At 41.8% G+C, this 16,722-nt stretch overlaps 1 protein-coding gene across 1 annotated transcript in view; it reads left to right on the top strand.

Moving 5' to 3' along the window:
* Positions 1–16,722, top strand: part of LOC142245308 (uncharacterized) — a 452,975-nt gene that overhangs the window by 412,900 nt on the left and 23,353 nt on the right. The window contains exons 67-70 of the mRNA XM_075317926.1: positions 1,026–1,120; positions 12,072–12,256; positions 14,736–14,938; positions 15,050–15,212. Of these exons, the coding sequence (XP_075174041.1) occupies positions 1,026–1,120; positions 12,072–12,256; positions 14,736–14,938; positions 15,050–15,212 (646 nt within the window). The remainder of the gene's footprint in view (positions 1–1,025; positions 1,121–12,071; positions 12,257–14,735; positions 14,939–15,049; positions 15,213–16,722) is intronic.

Here is a 16,722-nt window from a genome sequence, read left to right as displayed (position 1 = left end):
ATATAAGTCCTACTCCAAAAATAAGCTCTAGTTGCAATTCCATAAGGAAGTGTCCAACCAGCTAATAAGGTTAAAGAACACAGCAGGACACTTAATCAAAGAAAGCAGACATTCCCAGAAAAAAAGCCGACACCCTCAAAAGAAAGCAGATACCCCCCCCCAAAAAAACCCCCATTGTGTTCACCAGACCCCAAACATTTACAGTCGGCAAGTACCGATGGTAGATGGGCTCTCACACAGAGATCTGTGTTGCTGTCAGGTTCCTCCTTGTTCCAGCTCCATTGCAGTGCAGCTCTCACAAACAGATCGGGTACCAGTATCACTCCGTGCAAGTGATATTATGTGCAGTCAACAGGGGGAGCCAACCTCCATAGAGTGCAGGGGGACCTGACAGCGACGCAGATTTGTATGTGAGAGCTCATTCACTTGCTAACTCAAATGGTTTGAGGTTTGGTATGTGTGATTTTTTTAGGGAGTGTCTGCTTTCTTTTGGGGTAAACTGACCAGTGCATAGAGAATAATAAATCTGAGCTGGTAATTTAAACCTTTGTAAATATGGTCTGTACCCACCACTATAGAGCTGGTTCTGCACCATGAGAATAGCAGATCAGATAAGAAAACGTTAATCTGAACCAGTAATAGGATTAACACAGAATGTTGATGTTCCAGAATGTGATATGACTATATTTGAACAAATGTTGATTTTTTTTTGTTCAAGAATAAATGTGGATTGTTGTTCATGGGAAAATATGACATCTCCTGAAAACAAGCAAAAAATGATATAAGACCTTGTCTTATTTTCAGGGAAACACTGTATGTCTTAAATTGAATGGGGTCAGATTAAGTTCCTTATATGACTGTGGCTTGGAGTGCTGCCTTGCAGGTAAAAACAGATCTAGGACCCCAATTGATCATAAAATAATGGCATAATTAAGAAATATAGATTTATTTTACCTCTGCAACAAGAGGATTTAAATGATTCAAATATATTGATATAATCCAGGTATTAATTTACTTTAATTTAGGGCATTCACCAGATCCTGAAGTGGACTGAGAACAAGCTTTCCAGGGCAGTAAGTAGGATTCGGAAACCTATGACAGGACTGTTTCGTTACTCCAGGTACGATTGTAATTATTTCCTCTTTAAGGCTGGGGCCACATGGGGGACTACAGCGATCCTCACATGACACTCGGCTCATGCTGGCAGAACAGTGGGAGCCGAGTGTCATGCGAATGTCACTGCGACTGAGGTCCGATCGTGCGATTGGACCACAGCTGCGGGGACGGGCCGGCGCTGAAGAGGGGCAGGCCGGCGCTGAGGAGGGAAGGGCCGGCGCTGAGGAGGGGAGGGCCGGCTCTGAGGAGGAGAGGGAGGGATTTATTTCCCTCTCTCCTCCGTTGCCGGCTATTGCCATTCTCGCTCTGCACTCGCACTACACCAGTGTACTGCGAGTGCAGTACAATTATTCTCTCGCCCCATAGACTTGAATGGGTGCGAGAGAAACAAGGATCATATTACAATTGCAGCATGCTGCGACTGTTTTCTCAGTACGATTAGGGCTGAGAAAATAATCGCTCATGGGTGGTGGCACATAGGCTAATATTGGTTCGAGTGGAATGCGATGTTTTATCGCATTCCACTTGCTCCGATTTTCATGCCGTGTGTCTTAGGCCTAAGAATTTTTCTGATGTATACTTTTCTAGATAGCACCACTCCACAGCTCCTGACTTACTGCTTGCCATAGTTGTGTATTGTGTGTGCTACCTGTGCTTTCTGTATGGGAAAATCAAGGAGGCATTGAGCTGGTTGGATATAAAAACTCACCTGCTTCATAGCAGCTGCAGGATAGTCCTAGGGCAAAGAACTTGCAAGTGCGTGTCCCTTGCCTAGGAAACCGCCATGGTTTGCATATTTAAGGATATTTAACGAGACAGCACAAGCAGATCAGAGCATGGAGGACCCACTATTAAGAGGAACTTTGTTTCATGTTGAACTGGACACAGGACACAATAGTGGCTGCACAGTGGAATTAAACTTATTCTTTTTCTTTAATTTCACGTTTCCGTTTTAGAGTTATTAGCAATCAAAGTATTTTGTACATAAGGAGTTAACTTTTTTAAGTCTAAGTGGGTGTGATCAGACAGTTTTCACTGGGGGCGTGTCCGTCTTCTTCCTGTATGTTACTGACCAATTATAAGGAGGCAGCAAGAATCAAAGGAAAGAAGGACACGCCCACAATAGCTTAGAGCAGGCTTCTCAGTGAGAGATGTAATCATACAGCACTGATCTCCTAGTTTAGTCTTCTCTATGTATAATCTGATTAAATCATGACTAAAAATTCTGCAGAATCATTCAGATGTATGAATAGACGACATAAACATGTTCCAGTTGTTAGACTCCACCTTGACAAGTCAGATTATTCATTTGACTGAATTTATACGGAATCATCAGCTTCCTCTTCCCTGTTTATATCTGATTTATAAACTGCTATTTTCATAAAACATAATGGGGATTTGACATTGCACTTGTCTTTCTTCCTCAATTTGCTTCTATAGAATTTTGCAAAGGTCAAAGACTAGCCACATGGCCCGATTCTAACTAATAGCTGCTTAACCGCTCTACAAAGAAGACAACAACTGCAAATCCAACAGTCTATGGCGCTATATATACCACTCATCCAAGTCTATAGAGATCTATATAAGACACATCCATTAGTCTATAGAGATCTATATACCACACATCCAACAGTCTATAGAGATCTATATACCACACATCCAACAGTCTATAGAGATCTATATACCACACATCCAACAGTCTATAGAGATCTAAAATCCTTATGTCCAACAGTCTATAGAGATCTAAAATCCTCATGTCCAACAGTCTATAAAGATCTAAAGATCTAAAATCCCCACATCCAACAATCTATAGAGATCTAAAATCCCAACATCTAACAGTCTAGAGAGATCTAAAATCCTTACATCCAACAGTCTATAGTGCTTTATATACCACACATCCAACAGTCTATAGAGATCTAAAATCCTCATGTCCAACAGTCTATAGAGATCTAAAATCCTCATGTCCAATAATCTATAGAAATCTAAAATCCCCACATCCAACAATCTATAGAGATCTAAAATCCCCACATCCAACAGTCTATAGAGATCTAAAATCCTTACATCCAACAGTCTATAGAGCTTTATATACCACACATCCAACAGTCTATAGAGATCTAAAATCCTCATGTCCAACAGTCTATAGATATCTAAAATCCCCACATCCAACAATCTAGAGATCTACGGTATATACTACACATCCAACAGTAAATAGAGATCTATCTACCACACATCCAACAGTCTATAGAAATCTAAACTCCCCATGTCCAACAGTCTAGAGATCTATATACCACACATCCAACAGTAAATTGAGATCTATATACCATACATCCAAAAGTTTATAGAGATCTACTGTATACACTACAGATCCAACAGTAAATAGAGATCTACATGCCACACATTCAACAGTCTATAGAGATCTATATACCATACATCCAACAATGTATAGAGCTTTATATATCACACATCCAGCAGTTTATAGCAATCTATATACCACACATCCAATTGTCTATAAAGAGCTATATACCACATATACAACAGTCTATAGAGAACTATATACCACACATCCAACAGTCTAAAGAGTTTTATATACTATTCATCCAACAGTAAATTTGAGCAAACCTGAACTGTAAATGTCAGGCTTCGTACCGAAAAACAGGTGTCTGGATCCCAGACCCGAACACAGACTTTTACCTATATGTCTGGTTCCTGTTCTGGTTTTTGATCCAAATAAAACTTGTTGAAAGGTTGCAGAGCAATCGGCAAGCATTTCTGGTGTGAGCACTTCCAATCCCATCATATCCATGTCAAGTATAGGCATGACTGTGATTGGCCAGGTAAATCACTGTAAAAAAAAAAATGACATGGGCTCCCACCCTATTTTCATGGACCACACGGGTAAAACAATAGCTGTAGGCTGCAGCCCCCACTTGTGAGCTCTACCGTGGCTGGATATCAAAATAAATGGGATCCTGCAGGGTCTTTTTTTATTATTTAAATAATTAATTTTTATAAAGGTATAGGTTCCCCCAATTTTTCATAACCAGCCATGGTAAAGCAGGGAGGTGGGGGCTTTTATTATCAGGATGGGCGGAGTCATGGATATTGGTCCTCTCCAGCCTAAAAATACTTGCCGACACCTGGCCAGAATTGGCACATCATATTAGATGTGGCAATCCTGGCGCTTTACCTGGCCCATCCAAATTGCCCTGGTGCGCTGGCTATTGAGGTAATGTAAGGCATTAATGATATGCTATGATATGTAAAAAAATGACAGCTGTCATCAAGCCCTGAATTAGCAATGAGAGTCGTCTATGAGACATCCCCATTACTAATCCTCTAAGTGATAGAAAATTGAAGACAAGCACTGAAAAAAATCTTTTATTTGAAATAGAATACACACACCCTCTTTCACCTCTTTATTAATTATTAATTATTAATTATCAGTTCACTGGAGGTCACACCCGGGTTCCCACAGAGTGCCCTCAAATGACCAAACTACCGGACTTAGACATGACTAAGGATGCATGACATCTGAAACGTGTTGTTTGGGCCAACAGGGAAATTGGTGTGTGTAGTTTCTTTCACACTGTAAGGCTATGTGCATGCAGTTACGCTGCGATCTGCACCGCAGCGTAACTGCATGCGTCCTGCGTCCTCAGCATAATCTATGAAGATTATGCAGGAGACGTGCGCACGTGGCGTCTTAGAGCGCAGCGCTTCGGCTGCTGCCCGAAGCGCGCTTTCTAAGAAGTGACAAGTCACTTCTTTCCTGCGCTCTGCATGCAGCTCCCGCTCTGTCTATGGGAGGGGCTGCAGTCAGAGCGCATGGAATCGGCTTTTTTTTTTCATTACGGACTCTTTCTGCAGCGATTTGAAGCGCACGTGTGCTGTTCAAATCGCTGCAGAAATTTCTGCAGGACAGAACGCTACGTGCGCACATAGCCTAAAGAATAAAGAATGTAACATTTGTAGAGCCAGATTCCAAGATATATTTCACTTCAGCATGCTAGCAGAGCGTATCTGAGCTCCAAAGAAAGAAACATGGACTAAAGGGGTGAACTGGAACCGTATCTTTTGTACTAATAAATTAGGCAGAAAATTCTGTTGCGTGTATTCATTGCAGGAAGATGTTTCATTTAGGCTCGTAGCAGACACAGATTGACCACGTCCTCTCCCTGCAGCAGCTCCACCACCACCACCAGCAACAGCACCAAGGTCACTTCTCCTATTTTATGGTCTCCTCATTCTTTGCACCCTAAAAAAGTGCATAGTGTTACACTGCCTCTGTGCAGAGAGAGAGTGCCCAGAAAATGATTACACTGTCTGTATGCAGAGTGGCCACAAAGACTGGGTACGTCATGGATCGTGTGAGGTTAATTCCCTCCCCCTGCCGTGGGCAGGCCGCGGCAATTCGCACACATATCAGCTAATTTCAACAGCTGACATGTGTGCCTGCTAGTCGCGAGTGGAATCGCTTCCACCCACGACTATTAACCCTTTACATCTTGCTGCCAAAATCTGGCAGCGAGATATACAGTGCCTACAAGTAGTAATCAACCCCCTGCAGATTTAGCAGGTTTACACATTCAGAATTAACTTGGCATTGTGACATTTGGACTGTAGATCAGCCTGGAAGTGTGAAATGCACTGCAGCAAAAAAGAATGTTATTTCTTTTTTTAATTTTTTTTTTAAAATTGTGAAAAGTTTATTCAAAGGGTCATTTATTATTCAACCCCTCAAACCACAAGAATTCTGTTTGGTTCCCCTAAAGTAGTAAGAAGTATTTCAGGCACAAAGAACAATGAGCTTCACATGTTTGGATTAATTATCTCTTTTTCCAGCCTTTTCTGACTAATTAAGACCCTCCCTAAACTTGTGAACAGCACTCATACTTGGTCAACATGGGAAAGACAAAGGTGCATTCCAAGGCCATCAGAGACAAGATCATGGAGGGTCACAAGGCTGGCAAGGGGTACAAAACCCTTTCCAAGGAGTTGGGCCTACCTGTCTCCACTGTTGGAAGCATCATCCGGAAGTGGAAGGCTTATGGAACTACTGTTAGCCTTCCACAGCCTGGACAGCCTTTGAAAGTTTCCACCCGTGCTGAGGCCAGGCTTGTCCAAAGAGTCAAGGCTAACCCAAGGACAACAAGGAAGGAGCTCCGGGAAGATCTCATGGCAGTGGGGACATTGGTTTCAGTCAATACCATAAGTAACGTACTCCACCGCAATGGTATCCGTTCCAGACAAGCCCGTAAGGTACCTTTACTTTCAAAGCGTCATGTCAAGGCTCGTCTACAGTTTGCTCATGATCACTTGGAGGACTCTGAGACAGACTGGTTCAAGGTTCTCTGGTTTGATGAGACCAAGATCGAGATCTTTGGTGCCAACCACACACGTGACGTTTGGAGACTGGATGGCACTGCATACGACTCCAAGAATACCATCCCTACAGTCAAGCATGGTGGTGGCAGCATCATGCTGTGGGGCTGTTTCTCAGCCAAGGGGCCTGGCCATCTGGTCCGCATCCATGGGAAGATGGATAGCACGGCCTACCTGGAGATTTTGGCCAAGAACCTCCGCTCCTCCATCAAGGATCTTAAGATGGGTTGTCATTTCATCTTCCAACAAGACAACGACCCAAAGCACACAGCCAAGAAAACCAAGGCCTGGTTCAAGAGGGAAAAAATCAAGGTGTTGCAGTGGCCTAGTCAGTCTCCTGACCTTAACCCAATTGAAAACTTGTGGAAGGAGCTCAAGATTAAAGTCCACATGAGACACCCAAAGAACCTAGATAACTTGGAGAAGATCTGCATGGAGGAGTGGGCCAAGATAACTCCAGAGACCTGTGCCGGCCTGATCAGGTCTTATAGAAGACGATTATTAGCTGTAATTGCAAACAAGGGTTATTCCACAAAATATTAAACCTAGGGGTTGAATAATAATTGACCCACACTTTTATGTTGAAAATTTATTAAAATTTAACTGAGCAACATAACTTGTTGGTTTGTAAGATTTATGCATCTGTTAATAAATCCTGCTCTTGTTTGAAGTTTGCAGGCTCTAACTTATTTGCATCTTATCAAACCAGCTAAATCTGCAGGGGGTTGAATACTAATTGTAGGCACTGCCATTGTGATAACTTACCCCGCCCCCATGGGAAGTCACGTGATGTGATCACGTGACTTCCGGTGATTGTCATGGTAGCACAGGGTCATGTGATGATGGAAGTAAGTAAGGAATAGATTTGAACTCGGCACCAATTCCATAAAAAAATCTTTGATACTTTATTGAAGAAAATATACTTAAAAATTCCAGTCAGAACCGCACAGTGCAAAAGTACAGACAGGGTAAACTTCGTGTTTCGGACTGAATGCATAAAAACAGATGAGTCCTTAATCATGTTACCTGTCTGGGGCAAAAGACTGAATATATATGAGGGCTTCACATGAAGGAACATAGGAGGGGGAGGGGGGCCGGAGGGGCGGGGAGGAATGAGAAAGAAATTAACCCGTCCCAGGTGTCAGATGGTCTGTGTTCCAAACTATCCAAATTTAAGGAAAAGGGAAGCATATATGTTTGTAGAAGCAAAAGGAAAAAAAAACAATAAATAAATAGCCTTAGTTTTATATTATATAAATATATAAAATATATTTTAGTTTTCTTGTATTTTTTTGGGTGTTTTTTTGTCTTTGTTTTTTTGTCTCTTTGGCTTTTTTGGGGTGGTTTTTTGTGTTTGTTTTTTTGTCTCTTTGGCTTTTTTTGGGGCATGTGATGATGCCTGTAGCTAACATGAGTCACTTTCTCTCAATGCCAGCACAGTGCCGCCATTGAGAGTAAGGGGTGCTTCACACACAGCGAGCTCGCTGCCGAGATCGCTGCTGAGTCACGTTTTTTGTGACGCAGCAGTGACCTCATTAGCGATCTCGCTGTGTGTGACACTGAGCAGCGATCTGGCCCCTGCTGTGAGATCGCTGCTCGTTACACACAGCCCTGGTTCGTTTTCTTCAAAGGCGCTCTCCCGCTGTGACACACAGATCGCTGTGTGTGACATTGAGAGAGCGACGAAATGAAGCGAGCAGGGAGCAGGAGCCGGCATCTGGCAGCTGCGGTAAGCTGTAAGCAAGATAAACATCGGGTAACCAAGGTGGTTACCCGATATTTACCTTAGTTACCAGCCTCCGCAGCTCTCACGCTACCTGTGCTGCCGGCTCCGGCTCTCTGCACATGTAGCTGCATTACACATCGGGTTAATTAACCCGATGTGTACTGTGGCTAGGAGAGCAAGGAGCCAGCGCTAAGCAATGTGCGCGGCTCCCTGCTCTCTGCACATGTAGCTGCATTACACATCGGGTTAATTAACCCGATGTGTACTGTAGCTAGGAGAGCAAAGCTAAGCGGTGTGCGCTGGTAACTAATGTAAACATCGGGTAACCATACCCGATGTTTACCTTAGTTACCAGTGTCCGCAGCTTCCAGATGCCGGCTCCGTGCAAGCGCAGCGTCGCTTGCACGTCGCTGCTGGCTGGGGGCTGGTCACTGGTCGCTGGTGAGATCTGCCTGTTTGACAGCTCACCAGCAACCATGTAGCGATGCAGCAGCGATCCTGACCAGGTCAGATCGCTGGTCGGATCGCTGCTGCATCGCTAAAGTGTGAAGGTACCCTTAAGCAGCATATCTGCAGATCTCAGCTGTGTAGATGTGATCTGGAGATATGGAAGAGCGATTAGATTGCTAATCCATATAGCCCCCTAAGGGTCCTAGTAAAATAAAAAAAAAAGTAAAAAAAAAGTTTTAAAAGATTAAAAAAATAAAAAAACCTAAAAGTTCAAATCACCCCCCTTTCGCGCCATTGAAAATTAAAGGGTTAAAAAAAATACACATATTTGCTATCGCCGTGTTCAGAAGTGCCTGATCTATCAAAATATAAAATCAATTAATCTGATTGTTAAATGGCATAGCGACAAAAAACATCCAAACGCCGTAATTATGTTTTTTGGTTGCCGCAAATTTTACGCAAAATGCAATAACAGACGATCAAAACGTAGCATCTGCGCAGAAATGGTATCATGAAAAACGTCAGCTCGAGACGCAAAAAATAAGCCATCACTGAGCCATAGATACCTAAAAATGAGAATGCTACGGGTTTCGGAAAATGCGCTACTTTTTTTGGACAACCTTGTGAATTTTTTAACCCCTTAGATACAAGTAAACCTATTCATGTTTGGTGTCTCCAAACTCGCACCAACCTCAGGCATCACAGCGACACATCAATTTTACCATATAGTGAATATGGTGAATAAAATATCCAAAAAACTATTGTGCGACCGCACTTTTTTTTGCAGTTTTTCCACACTTGAAATTTTTTTGCTGTTTTCCAGTACACTATATGGTAAAACTTATGGTTTCATTTAAAATTACAACTCATCCCACAAAAAACAAGCCCTACTATGGCAAGATGGACAGAAAAATAAAAACGTTATGGCTCTCGGAAGAAAGAGAGGAAAAAAAAATGGAAAAACGCAAAATGCCCGGGGGCTTAAGGGGTTAAATTTTCCCCCACAGAGCCTTTATTGAGAGTACCCCTGCAGACCTTTTAAGAGTGCCCCCCAGACCCTTTTTTAAGAGAACCTCCACAGAGCGGAGTGACCACATAGAGCCTTTTTATGAGTATGCAGAGAGAGGAGTAACAGGAGTAACAGGAGTAATTTACCACTGTCCCTCACTTGAGCAGCATCCTGTCCCTATGCTAGTCATAGTACAATGGTGGCACCACCCATTTTGTGGTGGTTATACAGGCCAGGTCACATGGTGTGCCGGCCAATCACAGCCATGCCAAAACTTAACATGGGTGTGGTGGCTGCGGAAGTGCCCACAGCCGAAAAGCTTGTTGATCAGCTGTGCTGAAGGCTTTCAACAAACTTTAATCAGCATCAAACTCAGAACTCAACCACGAACTTCAGTGAGAAGTCTGTATTCGGATTTGAGCACCGGACACTAGGTGTCCGATGTGAACCCCAAACTTTACAGTTCGGGTTCACTCATCTCTAAATATTATGTACTGTAAATGGTCTTTGCAATTGTATGTAGCAGAACATTTTTCTGAAATTGTTCCACAATTTTTAGATGGAGATGTTCACAGATTGGTGAACCTCTGTCCAAGTTTGTGAATAAAAAGAGCATGTTAGAGAGGCAGAATCTCTCCAAGGCCTCTGCCACACTCACGTGAAATTCACGCACGTGCCGAGAGACACGTATTTTCCCTGCGTGTTGCGTGCAGGTAATTACGTGTCTCTGGTACGTGCGTGACACATGTGTTCTACGTGTGCTATCCGTGATAGCACACATAGAACCGGTAATTAACATACTCACCTGGTCCTTCCTGCTGTCCGCGCTGCTGTCCGTGGTGCTGATCCTCGGTCTCCAGCCCTTCCGTCTCCCCGCTGCTGCTGCTGCCAGGCAGTGAAGTGAATATTCAATGAGAATAATGAGCGGCGGTCGGCAGCAAGAGGCAGCAGCGGCAGAGACAGGAGAGCTGGAGAAGGTGAGTTAATGTTTTTTTTTTTTTTCACTGACATGTGTGTTTTCTCCGGCGCGTGTCACACGGGACCGCATCCACACTACACCCGTGTGGTGCGGGTGCGGGCCGTGTGACACCCGTGCTGCGGGAGAAAACACTGACATGTCAGCGCTTTCAAAAACGCACACACGTACAAACGCACACGGACACACGTTCCGTGTGGTTTTACGTGTGTGTGCCTGCTACAATAGGGTAGCATTGGTTAAAGTGTCTCCGTGCCGCCGGTACGTGTAAAAAATGACAAACACGTGCCGGCAGCACGGATGTGTGGCGCTAGCCCAAAACATAGTGGGGAACCAAACCCCTCCAACTCTTTTTCATTAGTACATGTTACATTCTAGGCTTTTGTTCTCCCAGGCCCAACTTTTTGGACATGTGCTGCTGCCCTCAATTTCTAAATGAGTTATGTATTTCAATGCGATTGTAAAATGTCTATCTTCCACCTTCTGACCTGTGTTCTATGTTCAGTTGTTTCTGTTGTGAATAAAATATGTCTATAAGAGATTTCCAAATCATTGTGTTCTTGGCTTGTTTTTTACATTTTAAACTGGTTCTCAACTTTTTTGATATTGGAGTTGTGTACATAATTAATCAACCCTCTAACTTATGATCTAAAATGATTAACTGAATAGGTCCAGTTTTCCCAAACTTAGGCTACTTTCACACATCCGGTTTGAGCCGTGCGGCTCAATCCGGCTGTGAAACCTATGCAACGGATGCGGCGAAAACACCACATCCTTTGCATAAGTTTTTACATGCGGTCGGTCCGGTTTTTTCCAGTTGCGGCACGCTACTGAGCAAGCGCAGTGGAAAAAACCGCATGCGGCGGCCGGATGCGTTTTTTTCCGCATCGCGGCGTGATGCGGTTTTTTTTTGCCGGAGCAAAAAACGTTGCAGGGAACGTTCTATCCGGCCGCCGCATTGGCTAAATCTGCCGCATGCGGCAAAAACCGGACCGAACGCAAGCCCCTGCGGCACAATACGGCACTAATGTAAGTCTATGCAAAAAAACCCGCAACCGGCGTTACAAAAGCCGGTTGCGGTTTTTCTGCAGAACGCCGTATTGTGCCGCAGAGCAAAATCCGGATGTGTGAAAGTAGCCTTAGGGTATTGTATTGAATGACTTGCATATCTCAGGTAAACCACTGTTTTATTAACGAGAACCTTCCAAATTTGAATGTGTTGCTAAGTTTTCATTAGTTATAAACCGTGCATCAGATATGCATCATTGGCCTTTCTAAGAAAAGAGGATAACACTTCCACAGAATTCTTGTCTGACTCTGCATTTACATGCATTGCACAATCCAAGGTTGATGTTCAGATGTGTTTTGTTGGCAATGTAACGATTAATTTGTCTATTTCTTGTTCTTTACAGTAACTGTTCTGTCACCTTAAATTTCCCTGTACTTCCAATGGAATACCACTTAACGGACCTTGCAAATGTCACACACTACATCATTGAGGAGAAGCTAATGAAACCACTAAGAGAACTCTACAGCGTGAATCCTGTAGCAGAGTATTACCGATTTAAGCGAAGGATGATGGAGAGTCCATTTGAGTGTAGGTGACACTTATTTGGTGCAGTTCCATGTATAAAATGCTATTTTTATTATGTTATACTAATATAATATGCAGTAGAGCAAGGGTCCCCAACCTTCCTTATCATGAGCGTCACTTTCAGCTCTAAAAGATTGTCCCAAGTCAAATGAATCTCCTGTGTGCCTCTTTGAAGGTTATAATTCTTCAAGTACCCACTTATAAACTAATAATGCTTGAAATGCCCTCTAATAAAGTAATAATGAGCCAAGAGTCCTCTTACAATGTAATAATGCCCCAGTGCCCTCTGCCCAAAGTGCCAAATTTTAAAGTAATAACGCCTCAAGTACCTCTCAGAAAGTAATACTGGCCAAAGGGACCTTTTATAAAGTAATAATGACCCAAGTCCCCCCATATACAGTAAGAATGCCCAAGTGACCTCACATAAAGTAATAATGCCCCAAGTAGCCTCATATAAAGTAAGAATGCCCAAGTGCCCTCTTATAAAGTAAGAATGACCAAGTGTCTTCATATAAAGTAATAATGCCCCAACTGACCTCTTATAAAGTAATAATTCCCAAGTGCCCTCGTATACAGTAATAATGCTCCAACTCACCTCATATACAGTAATAATGCCCAAGTGACCTCATATACAGTAATAATGCTCCAAGTGACCTCATATAAAGTAATAATGCCCCAAGTGACCTCATATAAAGTAAGAATTCCCAAGTGCCTTCATATAAAGTAAGAATGCACAAGTGACCTCATATAAATTAATAATGCCCAAGTGACCTCATATAAAGTAATAATGCCCAAGTGACCTCATATAAAGTAATAATGCCCAAGTGACCTCATATAAAGTAAGAATTCCCAAGTGCCTTCATATAAAGTAATAATGCCCAAGTGACCTCATATAAAGTAATAATGCCCAAGTGACTTCATATAAAGTAATAATGCCCAAGTGACCTCATATAAAGTAATAATGCCCAAGTGACCTCATATAAAGTAATAATGCCCAAGTGACCTCATATAAAGTAATAATGCCCAAGTGACCTCATATAAAGTAATAATGCCCAAGTGACCTCATATAAAGTAATAATGCCCAAGTGACCTCATATAAAGTAAGAATGCTCCAAGTGACCTCATATAAAGTAAGAATGCACAAGTGACCTCATATAAATTAATAATGCCAAAGTGACCTCATATAAAGTAATAATGCCCAAGTGACCTCATATAAAGTAATAATGCCCAAGTGACCTCATATAAAGTAAGAATTCCCAAGTGCCTTCATATAAAGTAATAATGCCCAAGTGACCTCATATAAAGTAATAATGCCCAAGTGACTTCATATAAAGTAATAATGCCCAAGTGACCTCATATAAAGTAATAATGCCCAAGTGACCTCATATAAAGTAATAATGCCCAAGTGACCTCATATAAAGTAATAATGCCCAAGTGACCTCATATAAAGTAATAATGCCCAAGTGACCTCATATAAAGTAATAATGCCCAAGTGACCTCATATAAAGTAAGAATGCTCCAAGTGACCTCATATAAATTAAGAATGCCAGAGCCTCCTTATAAAAAACTTTTGCCCTAAGTGCACCTTCATAAAATAAGAATGCCCCGAGTGTCCCCATATAAAGTAATTAACACCCTTTATAAATTAGTAATTTCATTATGCCCCTTTATAAATTAGTAATTTCATGATCACTCCCTTAAAAAGTTAAAATTGCACAACTGCCTTCGTTCAAATTAATAATGCCCGAAATGCCCTCTTATTATGTAATAATCCCCCAAGTGTCCCCTTAAAAAGTAAAAATGACTTAAGGTAAATTTAGAAACCATATTTTTCAGACTATAAGATGCACCTAGGTTTTAAAGGAGGAAAATAGCGTGGGGGGGGGAACTTGAATAAAAAAAATGTGGTCATGACGCATTGTTATAGGGGAATGATCTGTGGTTTACACTGTTATGGAGGTAATGTCCCCAAATTCTGCACTAATGTCCCCCCGTCCTGGGCCCCTCCAGATATGTGTTCCCCATCCTGGTGTATATGTCCTGCATTCTGGTATATATGTACTCCATCCTGGTGTATATGTCCTCCATTCTGGTATATATGTTCCCCATCCTTGTCCCATTCTGATTTATATGATCCCCATCCTGGAACATATGACCCTCATCCTGGTATATAGTGTATATGATACCCATCCTGGTATATACAGAATGTCCCCATCCTGGTAGATATAGCCCTTATCCTGGGCCCATCCTGGTATATATGATCACAATCCTGCTCGTATGTATGGCCATCATCTTGGTAAATATGTGTGATCACTTCAGACGCTGCAGGAAGCCAGCGGCTGGGTGATCACATGTGCGCGCTATTAAATGACTATCATATGCACAACCCTGTAGTCAATATCATGGAAATCCTAAAAATGTAAACTATGAGATCAGTTTCTCTTCTTTATGTGCTTTATTATCTCTCTGTTTTTGTCTCTAGATCACGCTGTTTTGATTGGAAACAAGCACATTGTAACCTTTGATGGAAATATTGCTGATCTCTCTTCTAAGTGTAGCCTCCTGTTGGCTAAAGATTTTGTGCACAATACATTTACTATAATACTAAACCAAGGCAGTAATGGCCAGAGATCATTACACATAGAAATGAATCAGGTCGCCATTGACATCTATCCTGGACTAAAGGTGCAATTTTAAGCCTCTATCCATGTTTGAAGTTTAATATTAAAATTATATTTTTTGGAAAATTTGCTCTGTGTTACTGCAAATGTTTATCATGTTGATCTTTATTCATAGATAGAAGAAAATTGCCAGAACCTCGACCTTCCTGCATTCAAGAATGGAATATCAATAAAGAAGCACGCCAATAAAATGGAAGTGTCCAATCAAGAGGGAATTACTTTACAATGCGACAATCACTACGACGTCTGCAGTATTACCCTGGAAGGATGGCATCACGGTATAAGTCAAACTGAAGCAACTGAGCAATTGTTAAATATCCTATAAATGTAGAAGGAAAATTAGCAAACCGTCCAATTATAAAAAACTCTTCCTTTATTCTTGCATATTTAAAAAAAAAAAAAAAATTCAAATATGTTGATAAAACAACAGAAATGGATCCAGCCTGCAGTCAAAAGTCTGACGCGTTTCGGGCAGTTGACCTTAATTGTAACCTCAAGCATTGTGACAAAATGTAACATTTATACACAAGGAGACCATTACCAACACATCTGTGATCAATTGCAAGGCAAATTATTCAAATGAGCTTGACAGGATTCATGATAACAAGTGTCTGAACAGAGTAGAAAACAAACAAAAACATAAAAAGGAAAATTACTAGGCACACTCAATAAATATACATTGTCATTCATGCCGTAGAAATTCTTCATATTCATGGACAAAATCCAAAAAGGTTTCATATGCCAAAAGGCATTTGCGCCAATCATCCCCTCTCATAAGGCATTTTAACCTGAGAGGGGGGGGAGAAAACATCATCATTATGCATTTAGGCAAAGTGTTTAACAGTTCCCAAATATGTACTAATATCATTGCATATTTTATTTGAATGTCCAGTAAGTCTCCCTTTCAGTTAACAAATTATGCATCAAAATTACAACAAACACATTCCAGAAGAAAAGTTGCTTTTGATTAGCTACAGATTAATAGACATTGCATTGTGAATTTCTATACAATGGAACCTTGGTTAACAAGAACAATCCGTTCTGGGAGTGTGTGGGAGTGGCGTTCTGCTGCACACCATCAGTGCTGGAATACTTGCACCAGTCCTAATGAATTCTGTGGCTGGCAATCCTATGGACTGGTGAGCTCCCTCTTTCGCTTTACATCCAATAAATGTATTATAATCTGGCACACTTGAAGCCATCAACCTGCAGTAATGTCTGGATCATGAGCAGCTGACCTGATTCTTTACTAGTGTCAACTGTGGTATAACTAGAGTTCGATGGGCTCTGGTGCAAAATTTTGGCCTGGGCCCCGCCTTGTTTGTCAGATATATATACTGTATATGTATGTATACATTTATAAAGACAGACCAGTTGCCTTCCCCCACCCTCATCATGTAGCAATGTCCCGCATCCTGTTCTAATTTCCCCCATCCTGGGCTCCTTCCTGGAAAATATGTACCCCATTTTGGTATATTCCCCCCATCCTGGTAAGTATGTCCCCCATCCTGATATATGTCCACCATCCTAGTTAAATATTCCCCATTCTAGCCCACATCCTTGTGCATATATAACCCCATCCTGGTAAAAATGTCCCCCATCGTGGTATATACAGTATGTCCCCATCCTGCTGTATATATATACATATATATATATATATATATATCACCATACTGGTATATATGTCCCCATCCTGGTATATACTATCCCCCTCCAGGTATCTACTGTCCCCCTCCTGGATCCCTACTGGTATATACTGTTTCCCTCCTGGTATATACTGTCTCCCTT

Source organism: Anomaloglossus baeobatrachus, chromosome 7 (genome assembly GCF_048569485.1).
Source record: "Anomaloglossus baeobatrachus isolate aAnoBae1 chromosome 7, aAnoBae1.hap1, whole genome shotgun sequence".
Classification (NCBI taxonomy): Eukaryota; Metazoa; Chordata; class Amphibia; order Anura; family Aromobatidae; genus Anomaloglossus; species Anomaloglossus baeobatrachus.
Note: the sequence above shows the minus strand (reverse complement) of the source record. Positions and strands in the feature narration are given on the sequence as shown.